This window comes from Thamnophis sirtalis, unplaced genomic scaffold (assembly GCF_051295495.1).
Source record: "Thamnophis sirtalis isolate CommonGarterSnake01/CBP01778 unplaced genomic scaffold, rThaSir2_p1.2 scaffold_7, whole genome shotgun sequence".
Lineage (NCBI taxonomy): Eukaryota > Metazoa > Chordata > Lepidosauria > Squamata > Natricidae > Thamnophis > Thamnophis sirtalis.
The window spans coordinates 4,934,783-4,959,496 of NW_028261387.1; the positions used below are offsets into that span (position 1 = coordinate 4,934,783).

Below are 24,714 nucleotides of genomic sequence, written 5' to 3' on the forward strand. Positions count from 1 at the left end.
CGTAATATCTCTTCTTTTACAGTAAAGCTTCTCTCATGCTATATTCATCATCTCAGAGATTGCAATTCATGGTCCAATGTAAATAGGGGGGGGAAAGCATTTTGGTATACTTGCTGCCAAATGCAAAGCAACACTTCATCACATTTTTTAAAACAACACAAGAAGGAGCTATCGTCAAAAATGGGTCCCATGCAGAACACATTGGGCAGCAAGAGTTTTCCATTGGTTTCTATCATTTGCAGCAACATCCCAAGGGACATTAATAATATTAAGATCTTCCTTAAATGTTTGGTGCCAAGTTTTTTGAGACTGGCTTCATTTTCTCTTTCCACCTCAAGTCCCAAAGATGCTTTTTCAAGAGGCAAGTTTCGCTTTTCATCATCCTTCTGTCAGGCCTGCAATTATATTCCTTTTAGAATTTTGGCCTGCCACACTTTCTCCTATTTCATTATGCTGTTTCATTAGTATAGTTGATGGGAGGGGGGAATAGACAGGAGTAGGATTGTGGAATGTATTGTTTTCATTCTTTACAAGAAGCCAAGGTCATGTTTTGTCTCCGCACCTTCACACCTGATCGGAAGCAGTTGGGCGTAGGTGCTAGCATGGAAGAAGAAGATTGGACAATGTGATGGATTTGTGGGTGTGGGGACAAGATCATGAACTTTTAACTGGGTGGAATTCTGATGTCATTTCCAGAATTGGGATTAACACAGATGTGCCTAAGATGTCTGCTTTATTAAATTGGAACTTTAAGGATCGTTTTGCCTTGGACTCTGATTTAATTCTACATGATACTTGGAACACTGACACCTTCTCTGAGAGCTGAAGAAGCTTCTTGGATGAGAAGTGAATTGTCTTCAAAGAAAAACCAGAAAGTCCACTTGTCTCTTGAAAAAGCACCTTTTGGGACAACCATGACCTAGATAACTGAGAATCTCCATAGACATTCCTCCTGAAAGTATCCAATGTAGAGCAATCTTTGGATGCTGGTTTTTAGGCATATGTAAGATATGGCCAACAAACTGCATTCGACATTCAATCACAATTCTTGATAAGTGCTCTAAATCTGATCTTTACAATACCTCTTCATTACTGATGTGGTCCCAATATGAGATATGGAGGATTCTTCTCAAGCAGCATTGTTGGAAACCATTTAACCATTTAATCATCTTGATTGTACCCTTCCATGTTTCACAAGCGTATTGCAGTTGGTATAACAACAGTCTTGAAGAGTTTTATCTTTCTCGTAATTCTTATGGCTGCTGTAGACCATATTGGGCCATGTGTTCAAACATGGCCACTGCCCATTCCAATTCAATGATTAATATCCTTATCTGTACCTCCATTCATAGACACAATGCTACCAAGATAAATAAATTGTTGGACTTGTTCTGCAGCCTGACCACAGACTGTTATAGGCATATTGTCTAGAGCATGTCTGACTTACATAAACTTGGGTCTTCTCAAAATTTATACGCGAGCCAATCTCGTTGGCCTCGTTATCTAAACTTGCATTTATTGCAAGTACCTCTTTGTTTCACCAAGCAATGCGATGGCATCTGCACAAATCTAAATCTGTTAGATGGGTTGTCGCCCATGGAATGCCAAAGCTAAGGCTATCCATTAGAGAGGAGAGGAGAAACAAGGATAGGGATAGTATACACCTCTGTCTTACTCCTGTCATCATCGTCAACATTTAACAACCCCATAATCCCTTGTGGGGTGGAGTCTGTGCAACTGACTGGCGCTAGCAGAGCATTGAATGGCCGGATGCCCTTCCTGTCGCCAATGCGGAGCTTTGTTCAGCAGATATATTCTCATTGTGCCCAGGGAGATAAATATCTGCCTCTACCTGGGATCAAACTCACAGCGTCCTGATTGTAGGGCGAGATTCTAGGCCACCACACCTCTCTTTCTGTCTTACTCCTGTACTGATATTAAAGAAGGGCTGTGTTGCCAGATTCCGTTTGCCCATAACAGCTAGATTGATAATACACGTTCTTAAAGTTGTTGTTAAAACATTGAAAGTACCACAGGACTTTACAATATTCCATAGTGAGTCTCGTGGAAATTATAACGTACACCTCTTTTTAAAAGTCATTCAAATCCAAAGGCTTTTTCCTTTTTTGCTCTAGTTAATGCCATGCAGGTTTAACTAGATTGTTCTTTCCTTTTGCTATTCATGCAATCATATAGGCCAAAGATAACTGCTGTAAAAAACACCGAGGGTCATTAATGCTTTCTGTCTTTCTCAGAATAGGTTATACTTCTGAACAACGAATATTATACATGCACATTAACCACTTAAAAACCAACTTCCCCCCAAAAAAGGTACAGGCTTTAAAATATTATGAAATGAACTGGAAGTTGACAGTGTGGATGCATTTGATTCAAATATGATCTAATGGAGCTAGGCTTGGTAAGGAGAGCCTGGTTTTCTTAAAGGTCATTTTTCAGAAAAAATGTCCATAACTTTCTTTAAAAAAGAAAAGAAAAGAAAAATTCTGCTTTGAATACATTGATTAAAGTTTCTGTCTTTGCATTTTCAATTAAAAGGAATTCCACAAGGAAGAATTAAAAAAAAATACTTCAGCCTGCTAATCAAAAGGGAGAATATTAGGGAGAATATATGTATACAACGTAGAAATAATAAGCACAGTGTTCCAAATTTTGATCCAATCACTATTCTTGTACTCTTCTTATGGAACTAATTCCACTTTCATATCCAATCTGAGATGTAACTCTTCCACTAGCCTTGTAAGACCTTGACAGTCCACTGTTGTTGTTGTTGTGTTGTTGTTATTGTTGTTGTCGTTGTTTTTGGCTTTTCTGACCTCTAAATTCTCAGAAACCATTTAAAGTGACAAGGCAGGAGAATCCTGTATACTCTTTTCTGATTTTGGAAGAGGAAATTCAATATATCCTGTAGTATTTGGTATGCTATTCCAGGGGAATGGAACTACAGCCTTAGAATTATTTCAGCCTATTTCATATTATAATTGCCTGCCTATTCCACTATGTTCCATGACATTGGTCAATTCTATAAACCAATGCCTTGGAATGGGAAGGCAGAAGATACCACAGACCAGTGGTGGGATTTAACATTTTTTTTATTACCAGTTCTGTGGGTGTGGCTTGGTGGGCATGGTGTGTGGCTTGATGAGCGTGGCTTTGTGGGATGGCTTTGTGGGCGTGGCAGGGGAAGGTTACTGCAAAATCTGCATTCCCTCCCCACCCCACTAACCTGCTTTCCAGCTCCATTCACCTGTTCAGGGCAACAACAAATATCACCTGGGAGACAGTAGGGGGGCGGGGCCAGCCTATTTGCCAGTTATACAAAGTACTCAAAATTTCCGCTACTGGTTCTCCAGAACCCGTCAGAACTGGCTGAATACCACTCTGCCACAGACATTTTGATAGAATGGCCAGGAAGTTCCAGCATTCCTGGAACTTCATATAAACCAATAATGTCAACCAGCCTAAAGAGTCATGTATTGCAACATAAATATGATTTAATTAAATATGACAACAATGCAATAATGCTTCATTTAATATCTATTTGTCTGTCTGTCTGTCTTTCTGTCCGTCCATCCATATATAGATAGATAGATAGATAGATAGATAGAGATAGAGATAGAGATAGAGATAGAGATAGAGATAGAGATAGAGATAGAGATAGAGATAGAGATAGAGATAGATAGATATAGATAGATATAGATATAGATATAGATAGATATAGATAGAGATAGAGATAGAGATAGAGATAGAGATAGAGATAGAGATAGAGATAGAGATAGAGATAGATATAGATATAGATATAGATATAGATATAGATATAGATAGATATAGATATAGATATAGATATAGATATAGATATAGATATAGATATAGATATAGATATAGATATAGATATAGATATAGATATAGATACAATTTTATATATATATATATATATATATATATATATATATATATATATATATATATATATATATATATATATATATATATATATATATATATATATATATATATATATATAAAAATTGTATCCACTGCAATCAATAATGACTTGTAGCATACAAATGGGTAGTAAATTACACATTTATGTTATCAGCCAAGAGAAAACATGCAAAAATCAAGTTTTTTTTCCTACCTATTTTTTTTTTTTAACCAAGGAAGATCATAAATATTGAGCTGGTTCCATATGAAGCTCCTCATTTCTGATAGGGATTTCATGGAATTCTCACTATGGGCTCAATAGATGAATACATTAACTTAAATGTTTCTTTAATGGTGTATACATGTTGCCTTTTCACACATTGTTTATATATGCCAGAGAAGTCACCTTTAATAAAGATATATCCTCACTAATAAATGCTGCTGTGTTTGCTTTTGAGACCAGAGATGAAGAGTTTGTTAACTGTCAGCATGTTGTTTTATTTATTGTCACTATGTTTATTCATTAGTCTTTGCTTAGGCTGAATACTTAACATATTTTCTAACCAGGTATTTTGAAATAGTTTTCTATTAGCATTTCTTGATTTCTCAAGCATTTGCTTCAAGATTGTTTTTTTTTTAAGGGTGAAGAGTTCATTAAAAGAGTAGCATTGAAACAGTTGTATTTGTCCTTTAACAAGAAAGACAATCAAAATATTAAATTAAATGGAAGTTAAGAAAGACAAGAGTCACTATATAATGTATTCCTTCTACCTTTGAATATTGATAGGGTGAGCCTGGAGAAGCTGGAAATCCTGGGCCATCTGGAGAAGCTGGCACAACTGTAAGTATATACTTCTTCTTCCAGTAGGTTTTGTAGGAGTGACTGTACTGTAGCTTCTCTGTAGGGTTCACTGACAAAAGGGCAAATGACAAAAACCGCGCCCGACTAAACCACGGTGACAAAACCGCGAGTTCTAAAGCGCTCCGACGAATGAGCGCTGAATCGCGCTGACAACAGCGCGGCGACAGAAGCGTGCTGTAAAACTAAACCTAACCCTAAATGTAACGCTAACCCTAAACCTAACCCTAAACCTAACCCTAAACCTAACCCTTACCTTAACTTAAATCGGCTTCGGGAGTGCTTTCTTCATTTCTCAGCTCAAAATATATTGTTTCAACATTACTGAGATTTGCAGATGATTATGGATTATAGATTATCCCTACTTGTTATAACCAATCTATATATCCATTTAAAATGCTTCCTTTTTGCAGGGTCCAAAAGGCGAAAGAGGTGAAAAAGGCGAATCTGGACCACCGGGAGCAGCAGGTCCTCCTGGACTTAAAGGTCCTCCAGGTGATGATGGTCCAAAGGGAAATCCAGTGAGTGAAGATACTAATTTCCACCCCCCACCCCCCAAAAAAAAATAAGATTTAAAATTAAGTATAATCGAGCCCTATTTCATTTCTTAACTGTATTTTCTCAATTCCCTATAAAGCAATTCTGAGTGCTGTCAGAAAGAACTGTTACATACAAAGTTGCTGTGTCAGTAAGAAAGGTAGCATAGGAATTTAATAAATCAATAAATAAATATATTGATTGATTGATTGATTATATTTATATGCCACCCTTTTCCCCGAAGGGGACTCAGGGCGGCTCACAATTCAATCAGGGAAGGGGGTACAGACAGGGGAATAAAAAGATGAGACATAACAATACAAAATTTAAAAACACACAACAACCATACCATTCTAGAAGGGGGGCAAAAACTCTTTAGCCCCAGGCCTGTTGGAACAGCCAGGTTTTAAAGGCTTTGCGGAAGGCCTGGAGGGTGGTGAGGGTTCGAATCTCCATGGGGAGCTCGTTCCAGAGGGTCGGAGCAGCCACAGAGAAGGCTCTCCTCCGGGTAGTCGCCAGTCGGCATTGGCCGGCGGATGGAATTCGGAAGAGGCCTAATCTGTGGGATCTGATCGGTCTAGTGGAGGTAATTGGCAGCAATTACCTAAGTTCCTAAGTTTCTTAACATTAGTCACTGTTGTTGGATTTCAGGAAGTTGTATTCCAAAATAGCTTGCAAGCATCGTATGGACTATTTTTGTTTTAGAGTCTGTACACTATGTATCAATTAAAATGTCTTATTTGCAATTATTTCTTTTCCTGATGCTCATTAGTTTTTCCTTGTTTTTAATTTCTGTAGGGCCCTGTTGGGTTCCCCGGTGATCCTGGACCCCCTGGAGAACCTGGTCCATCTGTAAGTATTTTGAAAATAAAACTGCTTTACCCAGATGAGGTGAAGCTTTGCCTGGCTTCAGTTGATATTGGATGCGGTCTTTGATTCGGAGAAATTTTCTTTGTTGCCTCTCTTTGCTCTGAGCAAAACACCGCTTTGGGGAACTGAAATTTGAAAGTTTCTTTCCTCAGCGCCTTTCCGGGATTCAGTGTAACGCTTGTCTAAATATTATTTTCATATCAACCTGTACAGCGAGTGAGGCACGGAGACTTTCTTGATATCGACTTGTGATTGTATTGGCTTAGTGGAAAATTGAATCTTGGTCTCCTTGTTGCAGTACAGTATCCTGATTATTACGTCGGACTGGATTTTTGAGAAAGTTATCACGTATAAAAAAACATTGCGGTTCTACAGCTAACATGAAACAGAAGTTGCTGTGAGAGGCTCTCTTGGATTATAAACAAATCACTGAGATATTTAGGCAAACACAGGATACTCTATTGAATTAATATTGCTGTCTGTCACAGTTCTTAAAAAGAAAGTCTTCTTTCTGAGTAGAACATACAAATAGGAAATAGATTAGGTGGGTGTTATCTTCTTTCATCTTTCTTTTCTTTCTTTCTCTTTCTACCTCTCTAGGGAACTGATGGCACGGGAGGGGACAAAGGTGACGATGGCGATCCAGGCCAACCTGTAAGTAATACCTTTGCGAGAATAATTCTGTTGATTGCATTGTATTAATTGATTGCATTGTAATAATTGAGGATGACAGCAGTTCTATTCCAATCACATCAGGATTGTGTGGGAAAGACTGAAAGCTTCTTTCTGGAACAATTCATATCCAGTCCTTGTCTATTATTTATTTTTCCTATTTATCCATGGGGGAAATGGATAAAAACAGATAGTTTTCAACTTACCATCAAAATTGGGACTGGAACCTCCATTGCTAAATGTTGCAGTCATTAAGTGTCTTATGACATGACCATTTGCAATTTTGCAACCTGTTTTTGTCACGGTCATTAATCAAATCTGCTTCCCCCCATTGACTTTGCTTGTCAGAAGCTGCCAGGAAGTCACAAAAGACGACCACATAAGTCCAGGATGGTGCTATATGATAGTTGCAAATCACATACTGTGATACATGACAGCTATATGTTGCAAATCACATACTGTGATCTATGACAGCTACATGGCAATTGCAAATATTGTGGCAGTCATATGTGCAAGGACTGGTTGCAAGTTACTTTTTTTCAGCACCATTGTGACTTTTACAGTCACTAAACAAATGGTTGTAACTCAAGGATTATCTGTTAAGCATTTGAGTAAGAAGTTGCCATTAATACAACTTTCTATAGTTTCCTAAATGGGAGACTTTTTATATTTTTTGAAAAACTCAAGTCCACATACTTATATTTTCCTAGTATTTATTGCTGGTTTTCTTATCCAGTATCAGTTGATGGCAAATGCTTTGGTTGCCAAGTATGTGTGTATGTGTGTTTGTTCGTTTGTTTGTGTATGTGTGTCTGCATCAAGGGTGGGTTTCTCCCAGTTCGCACCGGTACGCCAGAACTGGTTCGTGAAATTTAGTGTACCTTTTGGAACCTTTTGGAAGGAAGGAAGAAAGGAAGGAAGGAAGGAAGGGGGAGAGATACACACAAGAAAGGAAGGACGGAAGGAATGGAGGGAGAGTGAGAAAAAAAGAGAGAGACAGATAGAGAAAGAAAGAAAGAAAGAAAAAAGAAAGTGGGAGAGAGAGACAAAAGAAAGAAAGAAAGAAAGAAAGAAAGAAAGAAAGAAAGGGAGAGAGACAAAAGGAAGGAAGGAAAGAAAGAAAAAGAAAGAAAGAAAGAAAGAAAGGGAGAGAGAGAGACAAAAGGAAGGGAGGAAAGAAAGAAAAAGAAAGAAAGAAAGAAAGAAAGAAAGAAAGAAAGAAAGAAAGAAAGAGTAAGAAAGAGAATTTGTGACCACAATTGAGCCCAAAATTTTGGTTGCTAAGCAAGAGCATTGTTAAGTGAGTTTCACCATATTTTCCAAGTTGGCCACACCCACCCGGTCACATGCCCACCAAGTCATGCCCACCTGGTCACATGACTGCCGAGCCACTCCCACAAAACAGGCCACACCTACAGAATAGGTTCTAAAAAAGTTTGAAACCCACCACTGGTCTGCATGTATATATAAAATCATTGCACAGGATGCTTTAGCAATCACATTTGAAAATGGGTAATCTGGATATATTTTTTTTTATCATTTCAGGGACCACCAGGTCCTTCAGGTGAAGCAGGTCCTCCTGGCCCTCCTGGAAAGAGAGTAAGCCATATTTCTCTATTAATGACTTCTTTTTTGGGGGGGGGGGGATTCGTAATTGTCATTGTTAATTTTTGTTTAAACATGGTTGGATTTGGAGGGGAGGCTATCAATTTAAGTGGATAGATGGAACAATTTAGGCAGATTCTATGTTTGTTTTGACCCAAGGGCTCATTAATATGTGGGAAAACTCCTTTTCCCTTTTAAGAGTGTTCACCATCTGTTCCTCAGATTCTTCTTTCTGCCAGACTGCCAGGCACTTACTATACTAAATTTCTATCTGACTTGTAACAGCATGCACAATTTATTTCACACTTCGTCACATTGCCTCCCAACACAGAGAGAGGTGCTGGAGGATTATTATTTTGTGTGTGTGTGTGTATCTGAAAATCCAGCAACTTTCACATTTATACACATAATTCAGCTCTTCAGCTACCTTGCCACATTTTGCACTTCTCTGAACAACTTGACAAATTAAATCTATCCAAATCTAATTTAAATGTATGAAACACATATTTTGAGCATTGTTTTTGACAATGTTAGCTTGATGCAGATACAAAAGGGAATCGTGAAACCACATAAAAGTGACCTGAACAAGAAATAAGCCGAAGGATAAATCCCTAAAGGAAGCCTACCTATAGCAGGTTTTCACCGGATATTCTTACATCTTAGACAAGTAAAACAGATAGATTGTCAAACATTTGACAAATTGTAACCGAAAAGCTTTCGAACTTTGTTCTGCATACGCAATGCACAGCCTTGACAATTATATCTGTCTATTAGGCAAAATATAGTGTATTCCCTGTTCTTTCCCTCCTCCCCCGACACAGTTCCAAGAAATATATATAGGCGTTATATGCCACCAATCACAGCAAATTAATGCAACACAATTAGCAAATTCATGAACAGGTGTTTTGTTGTTGTGTTTCTAGCCAGGAGAGCTTGCCCTTAGCATTTCTAATGTAACAAAAATCAACTTGATTTTTGTGGGAAACTGTCTTACATATGATATACTTTCAAAGCCCCAGATTATGGGGTACTAAATTATATGTTGATGTTTAATAAATTTATAGGCTGCCGAATCCCAAAGGACTCCGGGCGGCTTACAACAATACATGTAAAATAGAAGTTAAAAACACAGAAACATAGATTAAAAAGACCACAACATACACCCAGTCCAATCGGGGCTGGAACTCAATCGTGAGTTCAGCAGCCTGGGGCCTGCCGGAATAGCCAGGTCTTAAGAGAGCCTTTCGGAAGGCCATGAGAGTGGGTAGGGGTCCGGATCTCTGGGGGTAGTTTGTTCCAGAGGGTCGGAGCAGCTACAGAGAAGGCCCTCCCCTGGGTAGTCGCCAGCCGACATTGTCTGGCTGACGGCATCCGGAGAAGGACCACCCTGTGCGATCTTATCGGTTGTTGGGAGGTATGTGGCAGAAGATGGTCTCGCAGATATCCGGGTCCTAGGCCATGTAGGGCTTTAAATAGATAGATATAGATATAGATAAATTTATTTATAGGCCGCCCTTTTCCCTGAGGGGACTCAGGGCGGCTGACAACGTATAGGGAAGGGAGTACACACAATGACATATAAAAACAGTACGTAATTAAAAATAGAAGCAACATTCATCATTCGGGAGGGGACGGATTATAATCTTTAATCCCAGGCCTGACGGGATAGCCAGATCTTGAGGGCTGTGTGGAAGGTCTGGAGGGTGGTGAGGGTACGAATATCCACGGGGAGATCGTTCCAAAGGGTCGGAGCTACTACTGAAAAGGCTCTCCTCCGCGTAGTTGCCAGTCGACACTGACTGGCGGATGGAACTCGGAGGAGGCTTAATCTGTGTGATCTAATAGGTTTAAAGGTGATAACCAGCACCTTGAATTGCGCCCGGAGACCAATGGGCAGCCAATGCAGCTCATGGAGGATATGTGTGATGTGGGTGTACCTTGGTACCCCCAATATCGCTCACACGGCTGCATTCTGGACTAGTTGTAGTTTCCAAACGGGGCAGCCCCACGTAGAGCGCGTTACAGTAGTCAAGCCTCGAGATAACAATGGCTGCTTTGTGCCATTTCTTTACATGTACTACGGGCGTAGCCTTGGGGTGAATTTTGAAAATGGGTGGTTCCCAAGCGTCCTTACTAAAATTGGGTATTCGTAGTGGGAAAAGGTACTGAGAAGATCCTGTTGGGTGCCTCTATCACAGTAGCTGCACTTAACTAAAGTTCACCAGCAGGTGATAATAAACAATCGTTCTATGTTAGAACAGTATCAACAGTACTTTGAAAAGTAATTTGTTTCAATCTATTACATATGGAGACTAATCCAATTTTATATTTTAGGAGACACCAGTGTAAATGAGTGATTATTTAGCTCCTCCCACCCCATCTCTTTTTTCCTAGATCTTTCATCCTTAAAAAAAAAAAAGGCAGTTGCTTGTTTAGTGATTGGTTATTCATTTCAATTAAGGCAACAGGCTTTGATCCATTTAATTAGTATATTAATCAACAGAAACCTTAGCTGATTTAGTCTACGGGGGAAATTCTAATAAGACAATGGGGGGGACAAGTTTAATCAGCAAGGGTATGACATTAGGGCATGCTCTCTTTTTTAAAGCATTGTTTGGATCTGGTGTTTTGCCAACCCACAGCAACAATTAAAATCTAATAAATGATGCCTCTTTCTCCTACACTGAGAATAGTTTTCGTTTGCTTGTATCATAAATTATCATACTTCTGCACAATGGGATGCTCAAAGGCCTCCTGGCGGGAAAACGAACTTAGCTGGTGCCCTCAGCATCTGCCTTCTTTGTATAATGCGTGAGCACACCTGATTGTGCCAAATTTTAATCGCACATAGTGCAGGTCAATCTCACCAAGCACATTACGGGGACATTTGTCCCAACCTCAGAGGTGCTTTTTCTGGAGGCAACTGAATTTACTTGGTTTTTTTTTTCCTTTTGAAGACACTTCGCTTCTCCTCCAAGAAGCTTCTTCAGCTCTGGCAGAATAGTGAGGATCCTGTCGGAGCTGAAGAAGCTTCTCGAATGAGAAGTGAAATGATTTGGTTGTAGAAAGTGACGAGACACAAGCCAGCACTTTAGAGAAGGAAAGTTTATTTGCGCAGGTTCAAAGCAAAGAGTAAATGGCCTGAACCCCGAATGAGATTCAGGGACTTCCTTATATGGGGGTGATGACACATCTAGCCATCAGCCATCTCTTAGTTTTGGAAACACCTCTCGGGACTTGCCCTTGAGTTACAAAAATATTATCTCTACAGGATGTCATGGTACATAGGTCAGCCAATGGACAAGCACATCTGGTATTTTGGGGAACTAACAATATATGTCTAGTAAACAAGTTAACGGACAAGCAGGCGGATGGGCTAAAATAGATTCCATACTTCAGCACTTTTTGGGTGTAGACATTGTTTCAGCTGACAAGATAACTTATGTCTAACCACACTGCATCCTAAGAGCAAAGCTATGCAGTTTATATCTTGAGAAGTTCAAACTTAATATCAAAGACACTATTCAGTCTGGTTCAGGCTTGAGGCCTACTTTGGTTCAGCCTGCCACCTTAATTTCAAGAGGAAAAAAAACATGAAGAAAGTCCAGTTGCCTCCTGAGATGCCACACTATTTTATTATCTCCAGAAGTGGTAATACATGACCTCTTGTGTTTTATCTACTGGTTTTGTCTTTTTGTGTCTGTGTCACAAAATTGCCAGAGGCAGTGCACACTGAAAGTAACGCCCCACATTTAAATCAAAGAGTGCTTTGCTTTGAAAGTGTCTTCTTGAAGCATCTTCACAATGCAACAATGGTCATCTTACTTTGAGAACTTTTGAAAACCTAATCATATTGTTTCTGTCTGGCCTTCTTGTGCTTCTCCTTAGAGGAACTATGGGAGAAAGTGTTGTGGCCAGGGCAGCTGGCAGCAGATTCAGACAGTGAGAAGGTTGGGGAGGAACATGGGCCAGTTTGGGAAAGCCTTTGATTAGTGCTCTATGTCAGAGGCAGAGAGGGGGCCAGAGTCTTATGCCAGTTATCAGCTGCCTTCAGAGTCGGACATCAGTGAGGCAGACGAACAGCTGGAGCCTGTTCCCAGTGTGCACATGCACAGAGTTGCCAGATGAAGGGAAGAACTAAAGAACAGGGGTTGACTTGGGAGTAAGGCCACAGGTGGACGATGAATGGCCTCTCCCAGAGAACATAAAAGAGGAGCGAAAGGGGAGTGGAGTTTGCAGGAGACAATTAGTTGGCTTAATTGGTTCGTGGCTCTCTGAGATCCTTGCCAAGTTTTGCAGATAAATGGCCTGTCAGCTCTCCAAGCCAGATAAGATTTTTGACTGTAAATCCTCCCTCGAAAGACTTTGCTCGATGTGAATAAGAAGAATTCACAGTAAATTAATAAAGGTTTTTTTAGGAGTTTGCTTCATGCTCTTAGGAAACCTAGGTCAGAACAGAAAGATAAGTGAAACCTTTTCAATAAGCTCAAAGGTGTTTTTGCAAAAGGTAGTAGGACTTTATTTGTTTTTTCCTTGAAGTTGTTTCGCTTCTCATCCACGAACTGATGAAGCTTTCTGAATGAGAAGAGAAACTGCTTCAAGCAAAATCCAGATTCCGCTCAGTATACAGTAAAACTCTTGCAATTTAGCAAAGGCTGAAGGCAATCACTTCTTCAGACAAGGCTGTTGGAGAAGGCGCAGAGAAGCTTCAATAGTTCAATCGGATTGGCCTTCAGTGTTTCAAGGTCAGGAAAACAGCTTTGTGGAGGTGAATCAGCTGTCTTCCTTCTTTCAGCAAACAAATCAGGATGCTCCTACAGCCTGCACTATTTCATTGAAGTGAATCTAACACTTTCATATAGAAGTAAATGTTACTGCACTGGTGATTTAAAGCATTACGCAGCCATTGCTGCGACAATAGAAAGTGTGATTTCTTTAATGATATATTGCCACAACAATAGCTGGATGACATTATAAATTGCTAGTGGGAAAATGATCATGGATGCGTGGTAATTGTTACTATGGAGCACAAAACTTAATTAATTATAAGAACAATAAGAGGGAGAATGCATACAAGAACAGAACACTTTAAAGGGCCATTAAGAGAGGCATATTATCTTTGTACTAAAACTCTTGAGGAAAGCCACAGATTTTTAGGTGAAAAAAAGCAGGAAGAATAAACATTTGCTCCATTTACCATTGCTTTCTGATTATTATTTTTTCAAAGCGCAAGCTGTAATTAAAAGCTTTAAAATGAGTCAGGGTATTACATTAAGTTTAGATTCTGTTTTAATTGCCAGGCTTGTTCTACAATTAAAAATCATAACGTCCCTGTCCAAATTGAAACGAATAAATGCCTTCCACCTTCACTTCCACAAAGTGAACAACAAAGAGGCTCTACAGTCGTTGTACATAGTTTTGCTACACAAGCGAAGATTTGACTTGGTAGCCTGAGGCCCTAGAATTGTAAAATAATAAGTTGCCATGCTGATGCGTGCCAGGTTGCCAGATGTGTGCTTCATTCTTGTGTGACATCTTTATTTGCAAAAGTTGTTTTTTCATCATTTACGGTATATTCATTATCCTCTGAGGCTTTGGCAAGGATGAATGGAGCTCCTTGCTGAATGTTGCTGAAAGAGCCGAGGTGGCGCAGTGGTTAGAGTGCAGTACTGCAGGCCACTTCAGCTGACTGCTAACTGCAGTTCAGCGGTTCAAATCTCACCGGCTCAAGGTTGACTCAGCCTTCCATCCTTCCGAGGTGGGTAAAATGAGGACCCAGACTGTGGGGGCGATATGCTGACTCTGTAAACTGCTTAGAGAGGGTTGAAAGCCCTATGAAGCAGTATATAAGTCAAATTGCTATTGCTATGTATACTGTGTATGTGTGTTTTTTAACTGGATTCACCACTTTGTTCATTGTCACATGCTTTGTTGTTTGATAACATTTTAAAGTTTTGCTCTTATATTTTGAGATACCCAGAGTCTACGAAATATAAAATATAATACAAAAAAATTGTGTGTGCCTAAACCATAGAAGATGAGATTGCCATAAAGAAAATTTAGATTTTTTTTCTAGCTTGATTAATTAATGGTATTGCTCATTGCTAATATGTTCTAATATTTATAGCCAATATAATCCCACTTCTCTCTAGATGAACAAGTCAAGCCATTGGGTAATCAGATAAGAGGAATCCATAGCAGTGTCATATACCATGGAAAAACTTAATATTAGGATCTTCCTTCTTACTATAGCTGGGAGAACATTTGAAGACTACTGCTAACATTTCAAAATGATAGGCAGCCCTGACTATCTGCAGGGGAGTAAGGAGGCAAATGTTTTTTGAGGTCTTCATGCAGATGATGTGAATATATATTGAACTTAATTTGCAGTCAGAAGGTGACTAATGTAACATAAATACATTAAATGTAAATTACATTATTTGGATCATTTATATATAAGTAATCCTAACGAAGCTTGTCTATTATGATCATAAGTCCTGATAGTTATACGACCAACCTGATTTTACAATCTTTTTCTGTGGTGGTTGTTAAACAAATCACCACTGCTGTTAAGTGAATCTCTGTTATGTAGCGAACCCCTTGTCACTATGGAGTGCTTTTACTGAAAACCAGAAGTAAGCTGTTTTTGCCAAAATGTTGTAAGTCATGATCACGTGATCACAGAATTCTGCATATGGTCATAAATTCATTGCAGTCATGCAGTCATGTGACTATCGGGGGGATCATTTAAAGTTTTGGGAACTGGGTCATAAGTGTCTTTTGGAGGGTCTGTTCTGTGTTGGACCTTTGAATAGCAATAGCAATAGCAGTTAGACTTATATACCGCTTCATAGGGCTTTCAGCCCTCTCTAAGCGGTTTACAGAGTCAGCGTATCACCCCCACAATCCGGGTCCTCATTTTATCCACCTTGGAAGGATGGAAGGCTGAGTCAACCCTGAGCCGGTGAGATTTGAACCGCCGAACTGCAGTTAGCAGTCAGCTGAAGTGGCTTGCAGTACTGCACTCTAACCACTGCGCCACCTCGGCTCTAAGAGAATGGTCTCTAAGCCATCAGTCATAAGTAAAGAACTACCTGTGATGTCATCATGCTGCATATGATGTCATTGTGGCTTCAGCCAGATGTCTATAGATCTTGAATCATGGAAGCCAACTTATATATATGAAGATTTTGAGATCTTCATAAAGGGAGATTGTCCCTTTAAACCATTTTGTGTATAATGAGGTACAATTTAATCAGTTCAGCTTGGAGTATTCTGAAAGGCAAAGGAAGTATTTCCCTACACATAAGTGTGTGGTTTAGACAGCATTAATTCACAAGACATTGTTTTAAATGGAATTTATCCTAAAGTCAGCTCCTGATATAAGATGAATTAAAGTTTAGTGCCAAATAAAAAGTAATGTCTTCAGAAAATAATGCTTCAAGAACACCCTAAAAGTTGCTAGGCCTACAATTATCCTACTATCATTAGTCTTTTTGAAAAAATAATAAATACACATCTTGAATAATCTCTGCAGGCATGTTAACATCTAAGCCTTATTTGTCAGGCAATTAGTTGATTTTAACAGTTTTTTTAAAAAAAAACATACAGCAAGCATTAAATGTAAGCTGTAATCTTTTTAGCAAAATGAGATAAACCGTTCTATATAATAGGCTTGAGTGAACTGACATGCTTAATTAGTTTTATCTATTTTACACAATAATCTATTTGTTCCACCAATTTACTGAACATTTATAATGCTGGAAACAATTACGGTGGCATTAGTAGTCTTTTCAGCAAAATTGGAATAAGACTCATTTGCAGATTCAACAATGACTAAGTTTGCTACAGTGAAGCCAAAACATTTCTTTTCCAATATGTTTCTGTTAGATCCAAGGGAAGTATGCCACATTTACTTGTTCTTTTTTAAAGACACTACGAAGCTACATTTCTTATTGTGTTTGAGGAGCATTTGGGATTAAAGTCAGGGGAACGCTTGAGCCAGTGAGCGAAGGAGCTTTGCAATATTTAGCGATGCTTTAATCAATTCAAGTAACTTTTTCACTGTCCGTAAAACCCATCCAGGGCCTTCATTGCCCATTCCATGGTCAGAAGCCAAGGAAGCTAATTGAATTTTAGTTAAACTGTGGCTTAATTTTCAGTTAAGCCACAGTTAGTGCCTCCAAGTAATCCTCAACACTTATAATTTTTGCCCATGGCATGGGATTGCCCCAATTGCAGCCAATGCAAAATACTTGGTCCGAAAATACTGTGTGCGTGCTGACCAAGAACATTGAATACCCAAATCTCATAGAACTTCCAGTGGTTGGTGAATAAAACATCCACGCTATATGAATAAATTAAAAATAAATTAATTGTATTTTTTTTAAGATACTGTCAAGCTCCTACAGCAATGCAAGATTCATAGAGTTTCATTAATGCCAGGAAAAATTCAATAAAGTTACAAAAACTTGGAAACTGGATAAATACACTCCATTCCCTCATTTATTAGTTTTAAGACCCCTAGGAGGTGACTGATCTTCTGTCTCATAAATTCCCTAATAGATGGGCTGATGCCTCTCTTAAGAATGTAAAGCTGAAATGTCCACGAGTTCCTTATCTGCCATGTTTTGAAAACTCTCCCTTCTTTCTCGGATTCAGAGAATCATCTTACATCAGTGGTGGGTTTCAAAAAATTTTGGAACTTCTTCTGTAGGTGTGTCCTGCTTTCTGGGTCCACTGGTGGAACCTCTTCTAACCGGTTCAGTAGATTTGACGAACCGGTTCTACCGAACTGGTGCGAACTGGTAGGAACCCACCTCTGTCTTACATATACACAAAACATCCTCGGTAGAACGAATCAAAACCTAGCAAAGTATCCCTCAATGACACGTTCAACCTAGATGTCATCCCGCCAGCACATAAATTGTTTTCAAAAGAGCTCAGTTTTGAATACCATTCTAAGTGAAATCAGGATGGAAACTAGACAGATTTCAATCAGGGGACGATTTAAATCATAGTAGCTGCTACCAAGAAGTTGTATGCCTCAACTCCACTCATTTTATCAAAGCTGGGTGCAGTTTACAACTTCACCTAGGATATATGTATCAGAGAGGTTAGATTTGATTGCAGAATGAGGTTCTGTAGATTCCAAATGCCATGCCAGATAAGATTTTATAGGCAGGGGTGGGATTCTACCAGTTTGGCCTGGTTCAAGCAAACAGGTAGCTTTGAAGATCAGCTGAGAGCTAACCAGTTCGCTCTGACCTTCAGATGGGCCTGCCCGCCCGCCCCTGGGCTATACCCACCCATATTTCCTTGTTTTTTAGCCCAGCTGATAAGCACGGCAGAGATCACCTCAGCTGTTTTCCTGGGAACTGCGCACACATGCATAGCGCGCACCAGGCACATCCAGCGCGTGCTCAATGAACCAGTTGTTCAACCAGTAGGATCCCACCCCCTGTTTATGAGAGTGAATAGGAAGGGAGGGAGGGAGGGAGAGAGGGAGTTCCTTAGCCGTTTCACTTTTAAAAAGAGGGAAAAAATGTGAGCTGATCTTCATTCCTATTTTTCTATGTTCTCTAGTTATCTACCCAGAGAAAAACATTCAAATTCACCTCTAATAACATCTGTATATCTGGGAGCAGCATACTATATATATAATTCTGAATAATATATATCACCCTGTACTCCTAGGAACGGCATTTTTATTCCAGGAGGGATAAGAGAGAAAGAAAAAGAGCCAGAGACAAATGTATGCATTCATCATATATACATATACATATACATACATACATACATACATACATACATACACACACACACACACACACACACACACACACATATACATATACATATACATACATACATACATACATACATACATACGTGTGTGTGTGTGTGTTTTATTTGTGCTGATAAATAAATAAAGGGAGACTAGTATAGATCTATCCTCTGTTGAGTTGATCCAGTCACTAATTATTGATAAAACCACTGCTTCATAGTATAATTTTAAATTTGGCATCTCTTCCAGGCACTAATTTAATTAGAAGTAATCTTCAATTTACGACTACAAGAGAGATCAGAACTTCTGTTGCTAAGCCATTCACTTGTTAAGAGAGTCGTGCCCAATTTTACAACCTTTCATACCACAGTTATTGAGTGAATCATGCAGCCATTAAGTGAATTGGACTTCCCCCATTATCTTTGCCTGTTGGAAACCACCTGGGAAGATCGCAAATAGCAATAGCAATAGCAGTTAGACTTATCTACCGCTTCATAGGGCTTTCAGCCCTCTCTAAGCGGTTTACAGAGTCAGCATATCGCCCCCAACAACAATCCGGGTCCTCATTTCACCCACCTCGGAAGGATGGAAGGCTGAGTCAACCTTTGAGCCAGTGAGATTTGAACAGCCGAACTGCAGAACTGCAGTCAGCTGAAGTAGCCTGCAGTGCTGCATTTAACCACTGAGCCACCTGGGCTCTTATGGCCATCACATGACCCCAGGATGCTGCAACTGACATAAATACATGCAGATTGCCAAATTCTTGAATTGCAACTCGAGGATCCTACCACAGTCCCGACTGCTAGGAATGGTCACGAGAGACTTTTTTTCCCCCCTGCACTGTCATAACTTCAAGTGAATTATTAAACAAATGGCCATAAGTCAAGGACCATCAGTGGTAGGAACTTTATTCAAACTGGCCTTTGGGCCAGCCTGAGGTCACATAAGTTGAGGGGAGGCTGGAAGAGAATAGGAAAGGGATTCTTTGAGTCCCAATTATGTGACTGTTGAAATTAGCAATAGCAATAGCAATAGCAGTTAGACTTATATACCGCTTCATAGGGCTTTCAGCCCTCTCTAAGCGGTTTACAGAGTCAGCATATTGCCCCCAACAATCTGGGTCCTCATTTCACCCACCTCGGAAGGATGGAAGGCTGAGTCAACCTTGAGCCGGTGAGATTAGAACCGCTGAACTGCAGATAACAGTCAGCTAAAGTGGCAATACTGCACCCTAACCACTGCGCCACCTCGGCATCAGACGATGCCTGATTTACATAGTGCTATTGGTTCTAAGAAGCAGTTGTGCTTCTAGTTCTCATTTGTCTTTGCTGATTGGAAAGGGAATTGCAGCCTAGGCTTTTATATGGATAGTCCTGGCTGAGAAAGCTAAGGAGAGCAAAGGCTAACGCTCTGCAAATAGGCAAATGCTTTATATCCCTTTGCAGCGTATTCTTGAAAGGTTGCCAAGAGGTAAGAGCAGTTCTTGATTCAAATGGAAAATGTTGTTAGAAAGCACAGCCTTTGATTCTAGAAACCGGTGATACTTTTACCACAAATAGATCTGTGATGTATGCAATTAGGTTTGGTTAAAAAAATAATAATGCAGAGACAGGATAAGTGCAATGAATAATGCATGCCTTCCACCACGTCTTGGCTTGAAATGGTTTGTTTTGAAATCCAGAAGTAGATTATTATTATTTTTTTGCATAGAACCACATCCAAATCACCTGGTACAAATTAATTTGTTCTGGCTTTGAGATTATATCTACAGGTGAAGTCTCAATGCTGTGTAAGGAAATCTGCCTTGCACTGATGTTCCAAGAAAAAAGGAGGAAATGTGCATGGGAGAATGCGCTCATGGTTTACTCTACCTTTGTGAAACTGCCCATTTAGTGCAGGAAGGACAGTTCTGTATTTAACCCTAGACCAGGGATGGCAAACCATTTTTGCGTCGAGTGGCAAAAGCGCATGCAGGCATGCTGTTGCGCACGGTCGTGTGCCCACCCCCATAATTTAATACCCCACCAGCGTTATGCGCTTTGTCACTGCGCATGTAAAACACACACAGCCCTTCATGGTATTGGACCTGGGTACTTGAGAGACTGCCTGCTGCCAATTACCCCCACCAGACCGATTAGATCCCACAGACTAGGCCTCCTCCGAATTCCATCCGCTGGCCAGTGTCGACTGGCGACTACCCGGAGGAGAACCTTCTCTGTGGCTGCTCCGACCCTCTGGAACGAACTCCCTGTGGAGATTCGCACCCTCACCACCCTCCAGGCCTTCCGCAAAGCCCTTAAAACCTGGCTGTTCCGACAGGCCTGGGGCTAAACAACCATTGCCCCTATCTCGAATGGTATGATTGTTGCGCTTTTAAATTATGTATTGTTTTGTGTTGTTGTCAAATTGTTTGTATCCTCCCTTCCCTTGTTTTGAGTTGTGAGCCGCCCTGAGTCCCCCTCGGGGGAAAAGGGCGGCATACAAATGAAATAAACACAAACACAAACACACAGACACACACGCTTGATCATGCATTCGCACATGGCTTTCTTGGAGCCTAGGGAGGGCAAAAATGGTCTCCCCCTTAAGATAAGATGTCGTTTCAGTATAGGTTATTCTCTGTCTTGTACCTCACTTGCCAAAAGATGAAGATTGCAATTACAGGTAGTGCTCGATTTAACACCAAAATGTCTGTAGCTAAACGACACAGTTAAGTTAATTTTGCCCCATTTTACGACCTTTCTTGCCACAGTTGTTAAGCGAATCACGGCAGTTGCTAAGTTAGTTCCACATTTGTTAAGTGAATCTGGCTTCCCCGTTGACTTTGCTTATCAGAAGGTCGCAAAAGGGGATCCCGTGACCACTTGCGACCGTCATAAAGATGAATCAGTTGCCAAGGGAGGGTCTGAATTTTGATCACATGACCACGGAGGACGCTGTAATGGTGGCGCCTGAAAAATGGTCATAAGTGACTTTTTTCAATGCCACTGTAACTTTGAATGTTGTAAGTCAAGGATTACTTGTACTTGCCTTGAAAAAAAAAATCACGTGTTACATTTTCAAGGAATTTTGGGTTTTTTTTGGAATACAGTGCAGGATTCAAGGGAATTGGGGGTTTATAAAAATGGATTTTGATTCTGTAGAAAACAGACCATTCTATTTTAAATATTTGGTTCTTGGTCCAGAAAATGTTATACATTTTAGATATGTAAAAAAAAAAAAGCTTAGCATTTGGAGAATGAGAGAAATCTTATCCATAATTTATCCTGGGTTTGGTTTATTCCATGTTGCAACATCAGCTAGATATCTCTGACACTTGTAAATTGAAGAATAGCTCTTTTAGTCTTCTTGAAAATATTACAGAGAAACCTAACATTATGGCAAACAGTTTCTAAGTGTTCTCAGCCTTACAAATAGCCATATCATGTTTATGCACTTATAAATAATAAATGGCACTTTTTTCCCCTTTTAAACATCAAACAAGCATATTTTGAGTCAGCTGACAGATGACTCTGAATAGTATTTGAATAAGTTTTTCAAGAGAAACCTACAAGCCGAGGAATGAAATGGAGATAAACTATTTCATGATATTAACATACAGTAGGCACCATAGAAAAGTTGCCTCCATCCGCTGTATCAACTTTTGCATTTATCAAAATGTGCTTGATAAATGGTTTCGTATCAGCACATCAAATAACATCATAAATTCATGGAACCAATGTGTTAATCCCAAAAGGAAATCCACGTATGTAAGTAAGGCTTTGCATTATAAAACGTTTCCTGGGGGCTTCGTGGTATGTATCTGGATTTGTATGATAATGTATCAGAATAATTGGGTGGGGAAAAATCTTCCGATGCAAATAGCAAACAGGATCAGGATCAGCAACACAAGATTACAGAGGAATCAATGTAATCTGTGAAACCGCCTTAAGACCAGAAGTAATCATTAAATTCCCTTTTGTGGGTCTCTTCTGATTTCCCAAAAAAGCGGTAGTACAATTTCCTTCTGTTTTGAACTGGAAATCATGCAACTATAGTGTAAATTTTAATGTAGAATTCTTCACCCTAAACAGAACACAGCGGAAAATCTAGCCAATCTTACTCTATCCCCATATGTAACGGAGGACAGCCTGTGGCTGATAACGGAGGACAGCCTGTGGCTTAGTGGTTAATATATCTGCCTAATATGCAATACAGCCCAGGTTCGAATCCCAGTAAGGGTATGGCTAGCTGATGAGAGCTAAATAGCTTGAAATAGACCTATACTAGTCTCCCTTTATTTATTTATCAGCACAAATACTACACACACACACACACACACGTACATATATATATACACACACATGTCTCTGTGTGTGTGTGTGTGTGTGTGTGTGTGTGTATGTATGTATATATATATATATATATATATATATATATATATATATATATATATATATATATATATATATATATATATATATATATATAATTTCTGCTGATAAATAAATAAAGGGAGACTAGTATAGATCTATTTCAAGCTATTTAGCTCTCATCAGGTAGCCATACCCTTACTGGGATTTGAACCTGTGCTGTATTACATATTAAGCAGTTGTGTTAACCACTAAGCCACAAGATTCTCCTCCTTTATCAGCTGAGCCAGGGAAATAGGTATGTATTTAGTGTCACAACCCCTGGTATGCCCAAATATGGGAGGAAGCAGACTGCTTCCTTTTCTCTGTCTATCGGCTCGTCACAAGAGACCATCACGATAAAAGCCATTATTTTTATTTTTATAAAAGTAAAAGTACACAGAGAGAGAGAGAGAGACATATATTGCTCACTCACTCAACAAATGATTTCCCAGTCTGGTTCTGTGGGCATAGTTTTTATGCACAAGTCATCTTAACAATTAATTATACAGATCACTTCTATATTTTTCTCTCACCCTTCTTCCCATAACAGTGGTTCTTCCCATGTTATCCTTAGAAGTATCCTATGATATAGGCAAATTGAAACAAGAGTATCTAATCCAGACTTTGCTCAGTGGCTAAGATGCTGAGCTTCTCGATCAGAATGGTCAGCAGTTCGGCGGTTCCAATCCCTAGCGCCACATAACGGAATGAGCTCCCATTACTTGTCCCAGCTTCTGCCAACCTAGCGGTTCAAAAGCATGTAAAAATGCAAGTAGAAAAATAGGAACCACCTTTGGTGGGAAGGGAACCGCGTTCCACGCGCCTTCGGCATTTAGAACATTGCTGGCCGCATGACCACAGAGGTGTCTTCGGATAGCGATGGCTCTTCGGCTTTGAAACAGAGATGAGCACCGCCCCCTAGAGTCTGGAACGACTAGCACATATGTGCAAGGAGAACCTTTACCTTTAATCCAGACTTATTCATTGAATTTCAGTACAATTTGATCATATTTCGGAGACTTGGGTAGGGGAGAGAAAGCGATTAATTCCATGTTTGTGTTGCCGAGATATTTTGTGCTAGTTAACATTTTCCTCCACACTACAAAATCTGAGCATAGCAAAGGCAGACAAATAACAGTTAGCCATCTTTCTTTTTCAGCAGCTCCATCTGTGCAATTCTGGCAGCTGATGAACGTTAAACAAGAGCTGTTCTTTTACCAACTTTGCATTCGGTGCAGAATTGGTACTGTTTGATAATGAATATAGCCCCTCCCCTTTGTTTTGGCAATCATGATTCATTATGTTTATAATTTAGCGATCACAGTGTTCCCAGACACCGCTAATTAATGTTGCAGCTGCATTCCTAGATTATGCAAGAAGTACATTTATAATTATTGTAAAGTTTTTTGTATTGTTTCTCCTGAGATCATATGCTCTAACCATTTCAAAGCTTGTTCCAGTGTGTCTAGTGTAGTGAAATAACATATCGGTGCTCTTGTAACACAATCTCTTTTTATACAGTGCACAGTAAACTTAGGGTTGTGATTACAAATGCAACTGAAAACATAGTACTTTGTGAGTTTGTAGTTTGTTGATACACATGTGATATATGCTGTTCCTTTTTTTCCCTATTTTCTTCTCTCTCTTTTCGGTTTCGTGTTCTCTGTTTTTATTCATCTTTTGTACAGAACGATCTTACAAATGATAATGGATGTTTTAAAAGTTTATTTATAGCAATAGCAATAGCAGATTTTTATATACCGCTTCATAGGGCTTTCAGCCCTCTCTAAGCGGTTTACAGAGTCAGCATATTGCCCCCAACAACAATCCGGGTCCTCATTTTACCCACCTCGGAAGGATGGAAGGCTGAGTCAACCCTGAGCCGGTGAGATTTGAACAGCCGAACTGCTGATCTAGCAGTCAGCTGAAGTGGCCTGCAGTACTGCACTCTACCCACTGCGCCACCTCGGCTCCTAAATTAAACTTAGCCTAAATTATACCGACTATCCATTATGAAATTTAAATTCCAACATATTACTTTGCGAAGT

The 24,714-nt window shown here is 39.6% G+C and overlaps 1 protein-coding gene across 1 annotated transcript in view; it reads left to right on the plus strand.

Moving 5' to 3' along the window:
• COL11A1 (collagen type XI alpha 1 chain) overlaps positions 1–24,714 on the plus strand; it is a 283,501-nt gene that overhangs the window by 216,935 nt on the left and 41,852 nt on the right. The window contains exons 50-54 of the mRNA XM_087720747.1: positions 4,730–4,783; positions 5,215–5,322; positions 6,137–6,190; positions 6,809–6,862; positions 8,426–8,479. Coding sequence (XP_087576873.1) covers positions 4,730–4,783; positions 5,215–5,322; positions 6,137–6,190; positions 6,809–6,862; positions 8,426–8,479 — 324 coding nt within the window. The remainder of the gene's footprint in view (positions 1–4,729; positions 4,784–5,214; positions 5,323–6,136; positions 6,191–6,808; positions 6,863–8,425; positions 8,480–24,714) is intronic.